General features: G+C 40.2%; 1 protein-coding gene across 1 annotated transcript in view; it reads left to right on the plus strand.

Moving 5' to 3' along the window:
* LOC138803184 (complement C5-like) overlaps window positions 1–22,102 on the plus strand; it is a gene marked incomplete at its 3' end in the record, with an annotated part of 69,132 nt that overhangs the window by 21,591 nt on the left and 25,439 nt on the right. The window contains exons 13-26 of the mRNA XM_069987036.1: window positions 217–426; window positions 548–697; window positions 3,144–3,273; window positions 4,602–4,664; window positions 6,152–6,349; window positions 8,018–8,108; window positions 10,166–10,239; window positions 10,893–11,032; window positions 12,477–12,704; window positions 14,455–14,515; window positions 16,046–16,135; window positions 17,561–17,773; window positions 18,288–18,363; window positions 20,708–20,867. Coding sequence (XP_069843137.1) covers window positions 217–426; window positions 548–697; window positions 3,144–3,273; window positions 4,602–4,664; window positions 6,152–6,349; window positions 8,018–8,108; window positions 10,166–10,239; window positions 10,893–11,032; window positions 12,477–12,704; window positions 14,455–14,515; window positions 16,046–16,135; window positions 17,561–17,773; window positions 18,288–18,363; window positions 20,708–20,867 — 1,884 coding nt within the window. The remainder of the gene's footprint in view (window positions 1–216; window positions 427–547; window positions 698–3,143; window positions 3,274–4,601; window positions 4,665–6,151; window positions 6,350–8,017; window positions 8,109–10,165; window positions 10,240–10,892; window positions 11,033–12,476; window positions 12,705–14,454; window positions 14,516–16,045; window positions 16,136–17,560; window positions 17,774–18,287; window positions 18,364–20,707; window positions 20,868–22,102) is intronic.

A 22,102-nucleotide genomic window follows, 5' to 3' on the forward strand; every position in this document is an offset into this window, starting at 1 on the left:
AATTGGAGATAAGAGTTCTCATGAGGACTTTTCTGCTTGAGATGGCTTTGGACTACAATCACTAGATCTTGGCCTCCTGAGTAGGTAAGATTACAGGTGTGAGCCACCAGCGCCTGGCTCTTTTTCTTTAATGTACTTTTTGTTCCACTTCTAAGTCCATCCTCAAGCCCAGGTCTTAGTTTTGTACTTATTGTGGTTTCTGCTGCTTCTTTTCAGATTTTATCCAAGGGCAAAATTGTACATTTTGGCACCAGGGAGAAACTTCCAGATTCTTCTTATCAAAGTATAAACATCCCAGTAACACAGAACATGGTTCCTTCAGCCCGACTCCTGGTCTATTACATCGTTACTGGAGAGCAGAAAGCAGAACTGGTATCTGATTCAGTCTGGTTAAACATCGAAGAAAAGTGTGGCAACCAGCTGCAGGTGAATCTAATACATCACTGCAAAGATGTCATCTACAAGACAAAGGCAGGCAAAGCAGCTGTTTCTACACAGCTGTGTCCCCTACAAATGTCCTCTTCCTTTGTTTCAAATGACCTTTCAGGTTCATCTGTCTCCAGATGCTGATGCTTATTCTCCAGGCCAACATGTGAATCTTAAAATGGAGACGGAGTCAGACTCGTGGGTGGCGTTAACTGCAGTGGACAGTGCTGTGTATAGAGTCCAAGAAAGAGCCAAAAGGCCCATGCAAAGAGTTAAGTAGTATGCTTCTATGCTTGCTCTGGAACAGAGAGAGTGTCAATGCGGTACCTCCGTAAAGGACAGGTTGGTTGTTGGGGAAGAGTTAAGGCAACACTTGGCCTGATTCTCTATGATGTATTCATTGATAAGTATATATAGTTGTATATTCATAATCTTCCCCAAGACGATTCCTTCCTAAAGCACAAGTCAATCCTTGTTTTCTAAATTTAAAACATATGACCAATTCCATCCATTTTTTTGCAAATGATGTAATTTTGTTTTTCTTTATGGCTATGTTATATTCCATTATTTATCTATCTATCATCTATTTATTTATATAACACATAGTTTATCTATCCTTTGGCTGCATTGGTGGTTGAAAACTTCGGTTGATCACACAGTTTGGCTGTTGTGAACAGAGCTGCACTAAAGATGGATTATGCAGATATTTTTATTTTGGATGTAGGCCCAAGAATGGTATAGTGGGATCAAAAAGTCATAGGTCTATTTTCAGTTTTTTGAGGACCCTTCATGCTGATTTTCATAGTGGTTGTACTCATTTACATTCCTACCAACAGTGAAGGAGAGTTATTTTTTCCCTGAAAAGGTTCCAGATTTGTTCTTTCTTTTTTTTCTTCATGGATGTCATTCTGACTGGGGCAAGATAAAATCTTAGTGTAGTTGTTTTTTTTTTTTTTTTGTATTTTGGGATTTTTTATTTTGTTTTGTCATGGGGCTTGAACTCAGGGTCTGCGTGTTGTCCCTGAGCTTCTTCACTAAAGGCTTTGAGCCACAGTGCCACTTTCAGTTTTCTGGTAGTTAATTGGAATTAAGAATCTCAAGGACTTTCTTGCCCTGGATGGCTTTGAACTAAAATTTCAGCTTCCTGAGTAGCTAGGATTACAGACATGAGCTACCAGTGCCCAGCTTAGTGTGGTTTTGATTTGCATTTCCTTTAGGGCTAAGATGTTGAGCATTTTTTCATGTATTTATTAATCTTTTATATTCCTTCTTCTAAGAACTCTGCTCATGTATTAATTTGTTTCTTAATTTTTTGGGCTCTTTGTATATTATGGATATTAATCCTTTATGTGTTGAATAACAGGTCGGCTCTGTGGGGGGTTCCTAGATTCTATGGGTTGGCTCTTTTGGTTCTAATGATTATTTCTTTCACTGTGCAGAAACTTCTAAGCTTGATGCAGTTCTATTTGTTCATTCTTGCTATAATTTCCTGGGCAATTGAAGTCCTATTTAAGAAATTGGGACCTATGTGTATCTCTTCAGAGTTTTCCCTACATTTTCCTGGAGTGTTTTTTCAGTATCAGGACTTACATTAAGATCTTCAATCCACTTGGAGTTTATTTTTGTGCAGGGAGAAAGATGAAGTCTAATTTCAGTGTCTTGCATATAGATCACCAGTTTTCACAGTGTCATTTGTTGTAGAGTTTGTCATTTCTCCAGTGTATGTTTTTGGCTCCTTTGTCAAAAATTAGATGGCTAAAGTTGTATGGTTTAATTTCTGGGTCTTCTGTTCTGTTCTATTGGTCTCCATGTCTGTTTTGGTGTATGATCTTTTTTAAAAAAAACTTTAGTCACTTCAAAATTAGTTTTACTTTTTTCTTTTGGTCATTTGTGGGGCTTGCACTCAGAGCTTAAGCACTGTCCCTGAGCTTTTTTGCTCAAGGCTAGCACTCTACCACTTTTAGCCACCATGTCACTTCTGGTTTTCTGGTAGTTAATTGTAGATAAGTAAGAGTCTCACAGACTTTGCTGCGTAGGCTGGCTTTGAACTGATATTCTCAAATCTCAGCCTTCTGTGTAGCTAGGATTACAGGCATGAGCCACCAGCATTGGAAAAATTTTTTGTTAATTCTTTTCTTCATGCTTTCACCCATTTATTTCTTTATATATTTAAATTGTAAGCATCGTATTGACTACAGCATGTACTGCGTGTACAAAACACCAACCATGGCCTGATCTCTAAGAATCTCTTCCTGAAATGAAAGCTATTTGATTCTTGGTTGAATTTTGAATAAGTGAGTATATAAATACAAAGGGACAACCTAAAGAAATGAAGTTGAAGCTGGGCACTGGTGGCTCACACCTGTAATCCTAGCTACTCAGGGGACTGAGATCTGAGGATCACAGTTCAAAGCCACCCTGGGAAGGAAACTCCATGAAACTTCCAGAAAACTGGAAGTGGCGCTGTGGCTCAAGTGGTAGAGCGCTAGCCTTGAGCTGAAGAGCTGAGGGACAGAGCTCAGGCCCAGAGTTCCAGCCCCACAATCAACAACAACAACAACAAATGAAGTTGAGCAATCTGGCCTCTGTGCATTTGACAGAGGAGCGAGTGTGCTATATATTTCTCAGATTTCGTGATAGTCATGTCATGGTGCTTTGGTTCCTCAGAGAAATGTTTTAATTCCTGGATAGGATCCACATGTTCCTTTTCTGGACAGGTATTTCAAGCTTTGGAGAAGAGTGACCTAGGCTGTGGGGCAGGCGGTGGCCGTGACAATGCGGATGTATTCTACTTAGCTGGGCTCACCTTTCTCACCAATGCCAACACGGACAGCTCCCAAGAACACGGTAAAACATGCTGTGTTTCTATGATTGGCATTTAAGCCACTTGCCTTCCAGCCTTCATGCTTGTTGTTCTTCCAGAATATTCTCTATGTTGACCTCAGAATGCCATGGTAATGTGTTTCTTTTGGAGAAAGCACAGATTCGTGCAGAACCCGAGTCCTCCGTGGTCTCCTGAGAATTTTCAAATCAGTCCTCACTCTGGCCTTCCTAACTTTATGTTTCATTGATACAGACTCAAGGTTGGCTCCCAAGGATGGGACGATGCTATTTTATGGCTTTTGGCCTTAACTCTTAGGGGCTGCTTTTCCTTTTACAAACTTAGAATAATTACAAACCAAAATAATTACCTCATTTTCAGGAGCATCAATTTACACCTGTAATCCCAGTGACTCTGGAGCCTGAAGCAAGAGGATTGTTAGTCTCAAACTAGTAGTAACTCATTCGTTCAAATGACTGACTCAATGAATGAATCACATGCTCTATGAGGTGTCTTCACCATTGAGAGATGATTATTTCTTCTTCCTTTAATAGGGAGTATATCTTACGGGGACTAGATCTACTCATAAGTAATACAATTACAGTACATTCTTTTTTTGTATGTTTTTTATTCTAAAAATGCTGTACAGTGGGGTTACAGTTGCATGAGCAAGGTAATGAGTACATTTCCTATTGAGCATTGTTGCCTCCTCCTTTGTTTTCCCCCTACCATCCCTTCCCACCTCCACAGCTACCTCTCCCCCCCCCCACTGAAGTTGTAAAGTGTTCATTTTCAACATAGTGTTTTGTACATCTCATTGTTAAAATGGGTCAACCTGTATCCTTATTTAAGCATTTTGTTTTTTCCCTTCCCCTCTCCTAATTAGAGTACATTCTTAAGGTTAGTTAAGCTCACTCTGGACAATTGTGAACTCTTCAAGGGCAGAGAATACATCTTAATCATCTTCATCCTTCGATTTAAATATTATTCATCATTATGCTTGAGATGGGGGTATTTGTATTGTACTTGTTAACAACATAGTTTAAATAGCAACCAAAAAGAGTAGTTTACTACTTGCTCACTCTAAATGCTTAAAATTAAGATCACTGGGTCACTAAGGTGAAAGGTTCAAAGCTAACCTCAGATAAAATGATCAAGCTATGGGCTATGAGATCGCATGTTCCATTTGAAAAAAGAAATCATACTAAGAGGCATTGTACACAATGTCTACAGATTTGTTGAATGAATGACTTGAAAATATTTTAAACATTTAGTTTTATGGAATTTTTTTAAAGGTTTCATTTCCTTTTCCCCTCTTTTCTTCTTCTCTATCCTTTAAAAAAATAAATAACAGATGAAACTTGTAAAGAAATTCTCAGGCCAAGAAGAGAACTGCAACAGAAAATAGAAGAACAAGGTAATAACTCTAAGTTGCATACAATTATAAAATACCATGATCATTGCCTTCAAAAGCTGTAGAAAATGAAGCATTACACAATTTCCCTTAACTTAAGATAGACATTAAAGATATAAAGCCTGAACAATGACTCACGCCTGTAAACTTGGCCACTCAGGTGAAGAGATCAGGAGCAATGAGATACCAGGCCAGCCTGAGCAAAAAGTTTTCAACACCCTCATTTCAATCAATAAGCCAGATGTGATATATATACCTAAGATCTCAGCTACACAGGGAGCCATGTGTAGAAGGATTATGTTCTAAGGCCAGTCACAGGCAAACAAGTGAAGACCTATAAAAATAATAATAAACCAAAGAGGACTGGAAGTTTGTCTCAAGTGGTAGGGCAACTCTCTAGCAAATGAGAGGCAAAACAAGAAGGAAGGAAGGAAGGGAGGGAGGAGGGAGGGAGGGAAGGAGGAAGGTCTTGAGATGGGGAAGGGAGGAAGGAAATTAATTTCTTCTATTTCATATACTTAACAGTTAATAGAATTTAGATTATTCTTTGGAAAACAAGACATGGGAATTCTTTTTTTTTTTTTTTTCTTTTTTCTGGGGTCCAGTCGTGAGGCCTGAACTCTGGGCTTGGGTGCTGTCCCTCAGCTCTTCAGCTCAAGGCTAGTGCTCTACCACTTGAGCCACAGCACCACTTCCGGCTTTTTTCTTTTTGCTTATGTGGTGCTGAGGAATTGAACCCAGGGCCTCATGCATGCAAGGCAAGCGCTCTACCACTGAGCCACCTTCCCAGCCCAACATGGGAATTCTTTCTATGGTAACATGATCATTGTCCATCTTACAGTAGAAAGAATATTGATGTGGGAGTTAATGGCCTGAGTTCAGCTAATAGCCATGCTTATAGCATTGTAATAATTTCTTACGTTTACATATGAATTATTGTAGTTCTTCATGACATGTCACAAGGATAATCAAGACACAGCTATATCTGAGACACAGATAAATCTGAGCATATAAAAAAGCATGATACTGCCAGTAAGGTTTACCCCACATGTCACAGAAGACATGTTTGAACAAGTAGAATATATTACTTTGGGAAGGACATTACAGTGTAGTATTAGAAAACCACTTGGCTATTTAACCTATGTTCCTCAGAGACTGCTAAACCCTGAGCATCAGTTTCAAAAGTGAGGACATCCTTAAACCACTTAGTGTGAATTAGGTGCCCTGGTGAGGCCATGAAATTGCCCTCCTGGGGTAGTTCCAAAGAGAGGGCAGTGTCTTGTCGACTAGCTACGGCTGTTGTTCAGAAAAGGAATCATTTGGAAGTGGGAGATACTCCCCTCCCCTTGGCAGTAAGGGGGAATTTGAACTCAGGACCAGGTGCTCTACCACGTGAGCCACACCTCCCAGCCCTCCGCGGAGACTCCTTTTGGACCTGAGATGTTACGCCCAGGTCTGATCCGGGGTTCTTGTAACTGCCATCGTTTCAGCTGCCAAATACAGGCATCCAGTGCCGCGGAAGTGTTGTTACGATGGCGCCCGTCGCAACGACTATGAGACCTGCGCGCAGCGCGTGGCGCGCGTGACGGTGGGGCCGCACTGCATCCGGGCATTCAACGAGTGCTGCACCATCGCCAACCAGATCCGCGCTGGGAGCTCCCACAAGGGCTTGCAGCTGGGCCGACTGCGTAAGCCGGGCGCTTCCAGGGGGCGGGGCTGCTCGGCACGTGCGATCATTGTGCGTGCGTGCGTGCACGCACGTGGGGGTGTGTGTGCGTGTGCATGTGTAAGAGAGCGTGCACGCACGTGGGGGGGTGTGCGTGTGCATGTGTGAGAGAGAGCGATGGAGAGAGAGAAATGGACGCAGGTAAATGGATGGGCCGGGAGGGGCTGGGGGGAAATGTCCTCACACACTGGCAGGCTGCATTGAAACCCCTTTCATACACCTGCCTGTGTCTCACACACACACACACACACACACACACACACACACACACACACGGGATCAAGGTGCATTGTACTCACAAGCTGCTTGGTGAAGTCGCCAACACACATTCAATACCTAACCTACCAAATTAGGGAAAAAAGAAAAAGTGAGGTTTGCGGTGGGCCTGCGGCCTGTAACCCTAACTGTTGAGGAGGCTGAGATCTGAGGATGGTGGTTTGAAGCCATCCCTGGCGGGAAAGTCTGTGAGAGTCTGATCTCCAATAAATGACTTAGGAAAAACAAAAATAAAAACAAAGTCAGTATGATTCAAATGATAGAACACTAGTCTTCAGCAAAAGAAATTCATGGACAGAGGCCAGGCTCAGGGTTCAAGCCCCAGGACCAGCAAAAGAAGGAGGAGGAAGAGGAGGAGGAGGAGGAGGAGGAGGGGGAAGGGGAGGGGGAGGGGGAGGGGGAAGGAGAGGAGGAGGGGGAGAAGGGGAAGGGGAGGGGAGGAGAAACAGGAAATAGGAGGAGAAGGGGGAGGGGAGGAGGAGAAACAGGAAGGAGAAAGGGAGGGGGAAGAGAAGGGGAGGAGAGGAAGAGGAAGAGGGGAAGGGAGGAGGAGGAACAGGAAAGAGGAGGAGAGGAAGGGGAAGGGGAGGAGGGAAAGGGAGAGGAGAAGGGGAAGAAGAAGAGGAAGATGGAGGAGGTAAAGGAGGAGGAAAAGGAAGGAAGAGGAGGAAGGAGGAGGAGGAAGGGAAGGAAGAGGAGGGGGAAGGGGAGGGGGAGGGGAGGAGAAAAGAAAAGTGAGGGTGGGTGAGAATGTTGAAAGGAGTGACATTGATCAAGATGCACTGTATTCATAAACTGCTTTGTTGAGTGGCAACTCCTTTGTACAACTACTTGAGATAATAAAAATAGTTTTTTTTTTTGTGTGTGTGTGTGTGTGTATGTGTGTGTGTGTGTGTGTGTGTGTGTGTGTGTCAGTCATAGGGCTTGAACATGGGACCTGGTCGCTGTTCCTGAGTTCTGTTTGCTGAAGGCTAGTGCTCTACCACTTTGAGCCACAGCATCACTTTGAGTTTTCTATGGTTCATTGGAAATAAGATTCTCATGGACTTTCCTGCTTGAGCTAGCTTTGAACCACAATCCTCAGAGCTCAACTTCCTGAGTAGCTAGTATTACAGGCTAACTTAAAAAAAAAAAAAAAAAAAGGAAAATCATTATAGGTTTTTCATGTCTTTTTTTCAGTGCTATTATATTATAGAGAGAAATCATAAGGCCTTCGTAGTTCTATTTTGAAACCACTTAACAATGCTTTAGTGGCCTTTTAGAAAGTACTTTAGTTATAAATGAACACTCATTTTAAAATTTATCTATAAGCAGATTTCTCTTTTTCCACAATTGCACATAATTTTTTTCTCAGACATACAGACCCTGTTACCAGTAACGAAGCCAGAAATTCGGAGCTATTTTCCAGAAAGCTGGTTATGGGAAGTTCATCGTGTTCCCCAGAGGTATCATGTTTCTTTGATGCTCTTTTGGAAAGAAAATATGGAAAATGTAAATATCATGGCCAAAAGTCTGGACACTACTCATTTCTTCATAGTTAAGATGACCCTACTATTTAGTTAAATTTTGTTCTGTTTTGCTTCATATTTTTAATAGCCTTTTCTCTGGTTATTGGTATCAGGGTAACATGAATTGTTAGTAAAGATAAAAGATAAAGATAAAATCATTTCACTTCCTTTTACTGCATACAGCCAGATGCTTGCTTTTTTTTTTTTTTTTTTTTTTGCAGATGTATGGCTTGAACTTGGGGCCTAGGCACTGTCCCTGAGCATTTTTGCTCAAGACTAGTGCTCTACCATTTTGAGCCACAGATGCACTTCTGGTTTTTGAGTGGTTAATTGGAAATAAAAGTCTCCAGGGACGTTGCCTCCTCCCTCCCCCACCACCTGGCTTGAACCAGGATCCTCAGATCTCAACCTCCTGTGTAGCTAGGATTACAGGTGTGAGCCACCAATGCCTGGCTAATTGCATTTTTGTTTGACATTGTTCATTCTCTAGCACTTTTGGTAAAATTTTTCAGTACTGTCAATACCAGTGATTGAACTAATTACCCCTCCCAATTAACTATATTATAAGAATCTCATAGAATGATAATAGCAATATTTGTTTGCTTTTCTCATTAAAATGCCTTGAAGTAAAAAACCAAATTCATCATACTGTTAGTTTATTGGGCTATGATATTGCTCGCAGAGGCATGAAAATAAATGTATCAAATGCATGCATACTGGGTTGAACTGTTCCCCCCTCCCTCCCCCCATCTCTCACTCTCTCACACTCTGTGTCTCTCTCTGTCTCTGTCTGTGGCTCAGTCTGTCTCTGTATCTCTGTCTCTCTATGTCTCTGTCTCTGTCCCTCTCTCTGCCCTCCCCCCTCACCTGTCCTAGGGCTTGAATTCAGAGCCTGGGTACACTTGAGTCACAGCTCTACTTCAGCTTTCTTGGTGGTCAATTGGAAGATAAGAATCTCACGGACTCTGGTTGGCTTTGCACTGAGATTCTCAGATCTCAGCCTCCTGGGTAGCTAGGATTACAGGTGTGAATCACTGGTGCCCAACCTCTGAGGTCTTTTGATTCCTTGTTGATACACTTACTGGAGTAATGTACACTTTATTTGCCTGTCTCCCACTAGCCTGTTCAGGAATTGAAGTCTGTATGTGATACAAAGTTGGTGGTCATAGAGGAAAAGAAATATAGAAGCTTAGTCATAATTAGACATCTTTAGTTGTATCAAATTTTTATGAACAGTATTAGGATGCATTACATTAGTTCAGTATGATGGTGGGTGCCTACAAGCTCAGCAATTTAGGAGGTGGAGGTGTGCAGATCATAAGTTTGAGGTGGCCCAAGGAAAGTTAGCACAAGATGGTATCTCCAAAGCAAAGCAAAAACAGGACTAAGGGCATAGCGCAAATAGTAGAGTGCTTGTTTATAAAGTGTAAGGCCCTGGGTTTAATCCTCAGTATTACAAAAGTAATTATTAGTTTTTCTTTCCTGTTTAGAACATAATCACAATAAACACACTTTTTGTTTTTTGTTTTGTTTTTTTGGGGGGTCCAGTCGTGGGGCCTGAACTCTGGGCCTGGGCACTGTCCCTCAGCTCTTCAGCTCAAGGGTAGCCCTCTACCACTTGAGCCACAGCGCCACTTCCGGCTTTTTTCTTTTTGCTTATGTGGTGCTGAGGAATCGAACCCAGGGCCTCATGCATGCAAGGCAAGCGCTCTACCACTGAGCCACCTTCCCAGCCCCTAAACACACTTTTTGTTTTATATGTTTTGACTTTGCAAAGTTACAAAGGTATCCTGTACACTTGAATGCTCCCCTTATATGTGTAATATTTAAAAGTAAGAGTTTAATGTATTTTTCTTAATGAATGTTCCCTTGCTATCTGATAGGACTGTATATTGTCATTTTCTTTTCTTCTAAAATAATCTAAAGCAAAAAATTCTGTCAAGTTGGGTTAATGTTTCAAGGTAGTTGAATCATCTCAACATTTTAAATTCCAGAAACCAGTTGCAATTTGTGCTGCCTGATTCTCTCACTACTTGGGAAATTCAAGGTGTTGGCATTTCAGACAGTGGTAAGGAAGCATGTTACATTTCTTTATTTAAGGAGTGATTTCATTAGTAAGATGTAATTCTTTGTTCATGTGCATTTAATTTACCCTAGATAATAAGTGATAAATTATTGTTTAGTATTTATGTATTAGCAGAAGACATAGCTATACTCATACCTTTGAACCTATCGATTTCTCCTTTTTCTCTTAACTATCTAGCTGTAGAAAAGAACTCCCAACTCTCTATTTTTTTCTACTTTCTCAGTGACTGAGGGCCTAAGCAGATTTAAAAACAAATATATCCCTCTTGGGCTTATTTTCCTTTGTGGCAATAGTATTTGTTATTCTGTTTTTTTTTCATGGAATCTTATTTTCCATGATCAAAACTTTATGCTCATGAAATAGAACCAATTGTGACTATTTATTTTGTACGTTTGCTAATAAGTATTTCATGCCTCAAATAGAATTAAATAGTTGTGGGACAAACAAACTCTGCTAATACCAATAACTATTTTTAAATCAATAGGCAGAAAATTCAAAGGATGGGATGACAGTCCAGAGGGAAATGTGATCTGATTTTCTTTTATCTTAAAAGCCAGTGTGACATACTTCCATACCAAAACAGCACAATAGAAATTCCCTAAAATGTTCCTAACTTGCTTTTCCTTTGGACTAAGGTATCTGTGTAGCTGACACCCTCAAGGCCAAGGTGTTCAAAGATGTCTTCCTAGAAATGAATATACCCTATTCAGTTGTACGAGGGGAACAGATTCAATTGAAAGGAACTGTTTATAACTACAGGACTTCAGGGATGGTGGTAAGCAGGCATTCATGCTATGTTTAAACAAATGAGGGAAAAGGGGAGACATTCTCTGGCTTTCTAAGGGTGTCAGTGGGGTTACTATCACATGCAAAACAATAAAAATTCAATTCAGTTCAGCAGTAAAAAACAAATGGTCATGATGAATGTAGTACAGGCAATGCAGTCTGACACAGCAGGAAGAAAGGAAGAGTTAGGACATGTGTTCACGTGACCTGCAATGTGAAGAATTATGGGAGGTTCAGAGAGGCTAAGTTCACACTGACTGCATTTGAGTTCCTGCCCCTCTCTGTGATAACAAGCCATTCTTCCATTTTAGCTGCTTATATTATCTTCACTTAATGAGTCTTGCCATCCTCTCTGAAACCTTGATTTCACAGTTCTTACCAACCAACCAGACTCTCCTTCCTGTCCTTCTAACCCAGTCCCCTTCTTATTCCCACAGCTACAGCTCTGTGTTACCATTAAAGTAGCCCATCCATGGACCCAGTCACATTCCTTCTCCCCATTTACCCTCTGCTGTCGTTGCTGTTGTTATTCCTGTACATTTGCTCTGTAATCCTAGCCACTCATGAGGCTGATATCTGATGATTGAGGTTTAAAGCCAGCCCAGGCAGAAAAGACTTACTTATTGCCAATGAACCACCCCAAAGCTGAAAGTGGAGGTATAGATCAAATGGTAGATCTCCAGCCTTGAGTAAAAAAAGCTAAGAGAAGCACTCAGGATCTGAGTTCAAGCCCCAGTACCAACATACATATGTGTACATATATACATACACAATAGGATTAGGTCTTTGATTGGTATCATTCTCAAATTGTAAATGAATATTAGAGAAACTGACTTCTCTACAATATGAAATCTTTTACAACTTGTGCTTTTAAATCTTGTGCTTTATGTACAGGATCCAAGTCAGCAGTTTTGGGCCCCTAGGCCAAATGTGACTGTCATGTCGTATGTGTGTGTGTGTGTGTGTGTGTGTGTGTGTGTGTGTGTGTGTAGGGGGGTGTGGGTGGGTGTGGGTGGGTATGTTGTGGGTGTGTCTTAAAAGCTAAGGATAATTTTTACATTTTTAAGTGGTTGAGAAGGGATCAAAAAGCCCAGGAAGATTTTATGACACATGAAAATTACATGAAATTCAAGTTCCTGTGTCCATTACTAAGCTTGACAGTCACAGGCGTTTGGAGAGGTGCTGTCCACAGCTGAACTTAGAAGATGTGAAATGGACTGCGTATGGTGCCTTCTCTGCTGGAGCTGCAGGCTTCTGCCAGGCCTTCGAACCTAAGGGGTTACTACACTACACACTGTTAAAGTCCCAGGGGAGGGTCTGTGTTCAGGGAGGCATAATTCGGAGTAAACTTTCTTAAAATACTTTTTTTTCATAAACTGCCTGATTCCCATGATATCATGTTTTGATATGATTTTTCGCTGGGGACATTTCAGTTCTGTGTCCGGATGTCTGCTGCAGAGAGCATCTGTACATCAGGAAGCCCAGATGTGGACCCTCAGGGGACCAAACCCTCTAAATGTGTGCGCCAGAGGGTAGAGGGCTCCTCCACTCATCTGGTCACCTTTAGCCTGCTTCCTCTAGAAATCGGCCTCCACCACCTCAACTTTTCACTGGAGACTTCATTTGGAAGAGAAACTTTAGTAAAAACATTACGAGTGGTGGTAAGAAAAATTTGGTGTCCTTTTTTGGGGAAGTGGGGTGAGAACAATACTAGGGAGTTCAGGGACAATACTAGGGATTGAACTCAAGGACTTGAGCACTCTCTTAGCTTTTTCACACAAGGCTGGTGCTCTACTTCTTTAGTCACACCTTTGTTTCCAGCTTTTTGGTGGTTAATTGGGGTCTTATCATTCTTTTGGGTTATATAGTGAGTTCCAAGCTAGCATGGACTATGTGATGAGACTATTTCATTAAACTGAAACAAATAAAAAAAATTTAAATAGAGAAATAACACTTGTTTATTATAAAAAATATGAAGAGTGAAAAAAAAACCACAGAAGGAAAAAAATTTCACCGATAATCTCCACACCCTGAGATTTTCACAAAATTTGAAAATAGGACCATCTCTCCACCCACCCCAGGCAAATTCAGACAATGTATCTTGAAATACATGGCCAAATTCTAGGCCAATGACTGAGTCAGAGCAATGCACAAGTTACAATGCTTACATTTAAACAATTTACACCCTAGAAAACCTTCCATTTTATATATGAGTAAACAGGCAAAAATGAAAAAGAGAAGACAATGATAATTCATTCAATATCATTGGGTCCGTGTCTTTAGAGTATTTTCATGTTATCAAGAAGAAGATCTTCTTTTTTTGTTTTTGTTTTTGAGACAAGGATGTTCTATGTATACCATGCTACTCCTAAACTCCTGATCCTCCTGCTTCAACTGTTTAAGTGCTGAGATTACAGGTATATACCTGCTCATTCTGATACAATTATGCTTTGTCCATTTAAAATAATACTGACTTTAGGGCTGGGAAGTTGGCTCAGTGGTAGAGTGCTTGCCTCACATGCATGAGGCACTACATAAGCAGAAAAAAAGCCAGAATGGCGCTGTGGCTCAAGTGGTAGGACGCTAGTCTTGAGCTGAAGAGCTGAGGGACAGCACCCAGGCCCAGAGTTCAGGCTGCACAACCAACAAAATAGATAGATAGATAGATAGATAGATAGATAGATAGATAGATAGATAGATAGATAGATAGATAGATAAAATAATACTTTAAAAAGATGTTTTTGACAAAGGCCACATGACTGGTTGATGACAGATTGGATCTTCCTAAGCATTCATTATCTGAGTTCTCTTTGGAAATCACTGCAGCTAAACATGTATTGAATTAAATACAGCCTGTAATGCCTGTAATCCCAGTTATTCAGGAGGCTAAGAGGCAGAAGGGTTATAAGTTTGAGGCCAGCCTGGGCAAGATTCTATAAAAACAAAACAATGCAACACCAAGAACAGCATGTATTGATTTATTTGGTGCAAGGCACATTCCTGAGCCATAGGTCCTAGAGAGACTGGAACAAGCTGGTTGGCTTTAAAACCTGGCTTCGTGCTGCCTATGGATGTGACACTAGATGTGTTACCTGACCTCTACATGTGTGCACATCTGTAACTGTCAAATGGAAGTAATGATAGTTTCTACTCATGGAATATTTAGAGGTTAAATAAGCTAATATATACAGAGTCCTTGGAGGAATAACCTGACTATTACTTTTACTGCCTTCTCTGATCAGTAGTCACATAGAAAAATCTTATTGCTATAGATATGCATGCATGGAAGCATTTGTAATCATTTATCTTTTCAAAAACAAAGGGATTTTTTTTCATTGAGAAAAATCAATCCAAGGAAGCTAGGTCATAGAGATATAATTATATTCTTAACTAAGTACTTTTTGTCTTTAGCCAGAAGGAATCAAAAAAGAAAGTTATGCTGGTGTTACTCTGGATCCAAAGGGAATTTATGGTAGGAAAATAATTTTATTAATATGTCGTGGGTTTTGCTCTTGAAATTAAAACATGATGTAAGACTAAAACATATATGTAATCTATTTTTCAAGATGTTCAATTGTAGATTAAAAATTGTCTATTCCCTACCTCATTACCTTTCTCAGTAGCACTCACAGTGCCATTATCTGGATGGTTGACACCAAACAAAGATAATTACTCCATTTAAAGATATTCATTCTAAATTCAGGACTTTGAAATAGTAACAATTGATTGCCTTCCTGATATATTAGTGATTTTTTCTATACATCGCAGTGATTTGTAGTATTTTATTTTAGAATGATCAATCCAAAGAACATCTAAGAAAAAGGTATTATTACATAATTATTTAACTTGCATCATTTGAAAATACAACAAGGTTGATCAGTCACTTTGCAAACCTATTCTCCTCGGGCTGGGAAGGTGGCTCAGTGGTAGAGCACTTGTCTTGCATGCATGAGGCCCTGGATTTGATTCCCCAGCACCACATAAGCAGAAAAAAAAAACAGGAAGTGGCATTGTGGCTCAAGTGGTAGAGCGCTAGCCTTGAGCTGAAGAGCTGAGGGACAGCGCCCAGGCCCAGAGTTCAGGCCCACGACTGGACCCCCCCCCCCAAAAAAAGAACCTATTCTCCTCATGCCTATTGCTTCCCTATCTCCCTGCTTTTGCTCAGCTATAGTACAGTTCTAGACAAAGTTAGAACTTTGCAAAGATTCTCTCCATGTCTCTGTGTCTCTCTGTCTTTCCTAGTTCAAAGCCAGCCCATGCAGAAAAATCCCAGAGACTCTTATGTCCAATTAACCAGCAAAAAGCCAGAAATGGAGATGTGGCTCAAGTAATAGAGCTGTAGCCCTGAAAAAAAAAATGCCAAGTAAGAGTGCAAGGCTCTGAGTTCAAGCCCAGTACCTACATACATAAACACACACACACACACACACACACACACACGTTTACTAGAACAAATGGTACGCTATTAATGCCAAGTATCATTTTTATGATATACACCAGTGACTGATTATAATGAAAAATTATCTGACCCAGTATCCAGTATTCTAAAACTTGGCTATTGTGTGCATAATAGAAAAAGTGTGTCTAAGACTAGGAGCAGAAAGTGGAAAGAATTTCAGTTCATGCTTCCCAATGGAGCTGGTGTGCAAATTACCTTGTCTAAGAAATTACATGTTAGTTATTTTTAGATTTTGATTCCAGGAACAATTTTCTCTGTTTGGAAAAATGGCATATTACCTCTTCCTGATGGATAAAATTGATATAACCTATTTACTACAGGGAGCTTACCGCTAAATTTAATCTGTTATTTTAAAGAGCTCATACATGCCAAGGGCTTGATAAATGTACTTGATGGTTTTTCTTCCTTTTAAAATCTTAGTAGTTTTATTATACCAACGTCTTTAAAAATTTTGGGTGTCATGTACAATATACGATACATAATGATATGTAGTCATTTTCCCCTAAGAAATCTGTATAAACATGATTTTTTAAAAAATTACAGGTGTCATTAGCAGAAGAAAGGAGTTCCCATACAAGATCCCAGTAGATATGGTCCCCAAAACAAATGTCAAAAGGATTTTGAGTGTAAAAGGTAAAGCAACAGATCCTGTTTTTCTTTCTTATTTCACTTTGTCCTTCAGACTAAAGCCAAATCTTCTCAAGAGTGTTGTGTTTCTATTTTTCTATTTCCTTGCATATGTAAACTCTGCCCTTGAGAGTACATTCTCTCTGTGCCCTAGCTTCAAAACACGTGATCACTTTTCCAATTATCTTCTTTCGTGGACCCCACCTAAATAAAGATCAGTTCTCCCATAATGGAGAGTGGAGTTGCCAACGGCCCCAAAGACTCCTCTAAAATGAGGCACAATTACTTCAAGACATAAAGAACTTTCTAAGGGACTCACGGCCAGTCCAATTCCACAGAAGGCTTTATGACCTACAGACATCTCTGAGACAACACTGCCCTGTTGAGCTGTCAGTCCACTTATGCTCCTGTGATAAAATACCTGAGGGCGGATCAGTTATAAAGATCAAAAATATATTTCTCATGGTATTAGAGGTTGGGAAATCCAAAGGCTCCAAACGTCTGGCAAGGATTTCTCCCTGCTTCCCAAGTGTTTTCTTGCTGCATCCTCAACACAACAAAAGGCAAAATGTCAAAAAGAGTCAACAGCTCCCTCCTACCTCTTTTATGACATTTGTTATTGCATTCGTGAGGCTAAAACCTTAATAATCACCACAAGCTATCATTAGCTTGATGACTAGGTTTCAGCATATGGATTTTGGAAGGGATACACATGGTCAAAACCATACCAGAGGGCTGGGAAGGTGGCTCAGTGGTAGAGCGCTTGCCTTGCATGCATGAGGCCCTGGGTTCGATTCCTCAGCACCACATAAGCAAAAAGAAAAAAGCCGGAAGTGGGGCTGTAGCTCAAAGTGGTAGAGCGCTAGCCTTGAGCTGAAGAGCTGAGGGACAGTGCCCAGGCCCAGAGTTCGGGCCCCGTGAATGGACCCAAAACAAACAAACAAACAAACAAAAAAACCATCCCAGAAATTCTCTCACCTCCAGTGGCTTGCCCAAGATTCCCAAAGGATTGTCTGATATGATTCATAATGTCCTAACCCATCAGGTTCAATAGCAGCTCATTTGCCATATTCTTTATGCGCTAATCTGTCTACCATATTATCATGATGTTAAATTTTTTTATTGTATAGATGAGGTACAGCTGAGTTACAGTTACGTAAGTCAGATAATGAGTACATTTCTTTTTGAACAATGTCACTACCTCCCTCATTTTCTCCCATTTCCCCCCCCCCCCATCATGATATTTTAAAAGTCTTTTTCTTTGTTACTTTTAAATTCCTACTTCTAACCAGATCCCCTTTTCTTCACTCCATTTCTAAGAAGCAGGTAAACTGCTGAGATAAAATGGGGTGAAACCAGTTGCTCTTCCCTCTTCATCGTGTTTGAAGTCGATAGGAAGTGGTTGTGTCTGCTCTGATTTCTCTTTCTCAGGGCTCCTTATAGGGGAAGTTATGTCTACAGTTTTGAGTAAAGATGGCATCGATATCCTAACCCACCTTCCCCGGGGCAGTGCTGAGGCAGAGCTAATGAGCATCGTCCCAACGTTCTATGTGTTTCACTACCTGGAAGCAGGAAACCACTGGAACATTTTTCATCCTAACTCAGTGACTAAAAAACAGATCCTGAAGAAAAAAATGAAAGAAGGTAAAACAACAACAACAAATACCACCACCACTAATAATAATAATATAAATTATCTGATTTTTTTCATATCATCTGATTTTTTAAACAAATATTTCTGACTGAGTTCATTTTCAAGGTGTTACAAGCTATGTACAAGTTTAATTGTAAAAAGCATCTCAGTCCCCCCACACAAAAAAACATGAGATGGTCTCTGTTGTATACCTGAATACTGTTTTTGTGGCATTTAGGCTGAATGTTACCAAAATGCCTGGGTGAAAGGCAAGATGCCTGCACTGGAAACCCTCAGAGCACTTTGAATCAGATCAGAACATTCTGATTGATGAAACTGATTCTCAGTTCAAGAACTTCATGTCCTTTATTTTGAGAAGTTCAGTGTTTGTTACACGATGACTTACTGCTGGACATGACAGGAAGTTTACTGTTCCCCAGGGATGGGGGGGAGGGGATATGACAAGCTGAACAGAAACCGAAGTCAAATGAAACACTATCTTTTTTTTTTTCTGGTGTATCTTAGGGTTGGTGAGCATCATGTCCTACAGAAATGCTGACCATTCTTACAGCATGTGGAAGGGTGGGGATGCTAGCACTTGGTAAGTAGGAGATTTTGCCTTGTATTTTTCATACAGAGTTTGATTTACTCATTAAGAATAAAAGACAGTATGGAAATTCCATTCCTCCAGATGTTCATACTGAAATCCTAGTCCTTCTTCAGTCCTGTCTTTCTTCTTCAGCCACATCTGAGCTTGGCTGTATCTTCAAACACATCCTGGATTTGACTACTTGTCAGCAATGACATTTATACCATTCTGGTCTAAACCAACTTCCTGTCTGGAATATTGTACTCACTCCTTTTAGTCTTCTGACTAAATGCAACACTGCATGAGGGTGAAAAGGAATGAACTAGATCTACTGGGACAGCTTAAAAAACAACAACAACAACTGAACATTGAAGGAGGGCAAAAATCAAGTTTCAGAATGATCATAATAATTCGGTAATGATCTCTTAAAAACCCAACAAGAACTCTATTTGAATTCACGTATTTGTATATTAAAGATCCTCTTGGATCAATACTTACTCAACATGACACTGGAGTGACCAGTTAATATATGTTAGGTAATGTCACTCTAAAATGTTCAGGAGCTTCTCATATCTGGGGTTAAAATAAACACACAAAAATGATATTGTATTGTTCATAAGGAAATGGAAAGACTTGGGAAAAATTATATTAAATGAAGTAAGCCAGACCCAGAGAAACAAAGCTTACATGGCTTCCTTCATTTGTGGTAGATAGAATGTACCTATAAATCAGTAAGTAAACAGGATGGGTGGTATGCAAATGGTTAAAAATGAATTAATTGAAGTATAATAGACTCTATGGAGAGCTCAAATAGTATAATCTTTTTGAAAGACTAGGTCAAAGCCCCACAAAATCAGCAGTTGGGAATGGGAACATGAAAGAGGCAGTGAGGCTAAGGGAAGAGGAGTAAAGAAATGTAGGGGGGAAGAGGGAGACAATGCATCAATAATTCATTGCATATAACACAAAATTAAGAAAAGTAAGGAAAGGGGAGGGCCAAAGGCGGGGTGAGGATGTTGAAGGGGGTGACACTAACCAAGATGCATTGTGCTCATAAACTGCTTTGTTAGATGGCACCGCCTTTGTACAACTACTTAAAGATAATTTTAATTTTAAAAAACACAATATTTTTATGATGGCTTCAAGAGGTCTTTAAGATCTGGCTCTTCCTTACCTCTCTCCTTGGTCTCCTATATTCAACTGTAGCTCCATGGCCTTCCTGTTTCTCAAACACACCAGGCGGACTTCCACTTCAGATCCAGCACTAATATTTCTTTTGGTTTTTAATGCTCCTCCCCATTCATTGACTGAATGATTTGGAGAGTTTTTTCCCATATATTTTCCTTTGTCATTTCATAAAATGGACACATGCTATCAAATCATATGCTTTCAATTTTTCTTTTTAAACAGTTATTATTAAGCAGCTGTTTTAAAAAGTTACAATTTGAGCCGGGCACAGGTGGCTCCCGCCTGTAATCTCAGCTACTCAGGAGGCTGAGATCTGAGGCTCATGGTTGAAGCAGCCCGGCCAGGAAAGTCTGTGAGAGTCTTATCTCCAAGAAACCACTAGAAAACCGGAAGTGGTGCTGTAGCTCAAGCAGTAGAGTGCTTGCCCTGAGCTGAAGAGCACAGTGACAGCACCCAAGCCCAGAGTTCAAGCTCCACAACCAACAAAAAATAAATAAATAAAAAAGGTTACAATTTTATAAGTCAGGTTATGACAATGCATCTTGATCTATTGTTCTCCCTGTTATTTCCCCTCCCATCCTTAAGTTATATAGTCCAATGTTTACATAATGTACATAGAATATAATAACTGCATTTCTCACCCTTCCCCCACATATTTTTATTATTACCTTAAAATGGATGTACAAGGGGAGGGGTGTCAATTTATCATGTCCATATATGTATGCAGTGGTTTTGATTAGAGATCGCCATCTTCTCCCCTCTTCCCATCTATCCCTTCCCTACCAGTCTCATCATCAAAATTTTTTCTTTTAAAGAATAAACTAGGTGACTCTGGTGGTTCACACCTGTAATCCTAGCTACTCAGGAGGCTGAGATCTGAAGATCACAGTTCAAAGCCAGCCTGGGCAAAAAAGTCCACAAGACTTATCTCCAATTAACCACCAGAAAACCAAAAATAGTACTGTGGCTCAAAATGGTAGAGCATGAGCCTTGAGCAAAAAAGCTCAGGAACAGCTTCCCAGGCCATGAGTTCAAGTCTCATGACCAAAAAAAGCCCACAAAAAACAATAATCACACAAGAATAATAAACTGCGTGAAATAGACATGCTGTTAGTGGAATCCAGCAAGGACTTGGTATTCTAAAGGTGCACTCAATTTTGTCTTAAAGGTTAACAGCATTTGCTTTAAGAATACTTGGACAAGTACATGAATATATAGAACAGAATCAAAATTCAATTTGCAATTCTATATTGTGGCTGATTGAGAATTGCCAATTGGAAAATGGGTCTTTCAAGGAAAAATCCCAATATCATCCAGTAAAATTGCAGGTAAGGAAATCAGATGTACAAAATAACAATCAAATTTTTACAAGTTTGAGTTTCAGTCTCATTCTGTTATGGGAAGACAAAAAAGAAGAGAGGACAAATTAAAATATGGTTGTTTGTTTTTTGTTTTGTCAGTCATGGGCCTGAATTCTGGGCCTGGGTACTGTCCCTGAGCTTTTCAGCTCAAGGCTAGCGCACTACCACTTGAACCACAGCACCACTTCTGGCTTTTTCTGTTTATGTGGTGCTGAGGAATCGAACCCAGGGCCTCATGCATGCAAGGCAAGCACTCTACCACTGAGCCACCTTCCCAGCGACAAATTAAAATATGTAACCCAGAAAGAAACTTACTTTGTAAATAGGACAATAATACACTGGGATTTCCTTGTGTTCTAGCATGGAAAGACCTTCAGATGGTTCCCATTAGTCAAATAAATAATATCTTATTCTTATCACTTATTTGAAACACCAAGCATCTGTAGCTCTTGCGAGTTAATTCCAGCGATTTCAGAATAAGTAAAATGTACCTATTTGATTCCTTACTTCTGGTATTGGAGCTGTATCTAAAGTTCAGAGCCTGCTTATGAGTTAAGGTTATATGGTATAAACGATCCAACCCTATTTGCATCCTATTACTAAGAGAGGTTAGAAACAATTAATGAAAAAAGTGCCACCAACTACTTTCTGAGATGAGAACCTGCTTCCAAATTTGGATTATAATTACAGTATCACTATACTCTGGACTGTCTTCTATTCTTAAAATGTTTTTATTGATGATCCAGCAGAAATATTTTCTACATGCCCAAATCCAATGCCTCTCTTATCAGACAAGAATGGCCTCCATGGCTGACAATGGGTCTCATGATGGTCCTTTGTTACACCACCAGCAGACTACAGTTCCCAGAAGAAGTAGGAGAAACTGATCATATAGATGCCATTTGAAGAGCAAAACATTTTCCCCTCAGATAACCAGCTATCCATCCTTCAACATTCCCTCAACAACCATTGGCTGAGCACCTACTACATGCAAAGGAGTAGTGGGAAAGGAGAGTCAGGAAGAATATGTTCCAGATTAGATCTCTGTCACAAAGGACCTAGGCCACTGGTAGAGAAAGGGATGGATATGGAAATTCAAGTATTAATACCAGTAACTCTAATAATCTGTGTGAATAAATATCTAACAAATATGTAGTAAGGGCTAGGTGGCAGAGACCCAACAGTGAACAGTATAGTTACTG

Source organism: Dipodomys merriami, unplaced genomic scaffold (assembly GCF_024711535.1).
Source record: "Dipodomys merriami isolate MVZ:Mamm:240054 unplaced genomic scaffold, mDipMer1.0.p SCAF_336, whole genome shotgun sequence".
NCBI lineage: Eukaryota > Metazoa > Chordata > Mammalia > Rodentia > Heteromyidae > Dipodomys > Dipodomys merriami.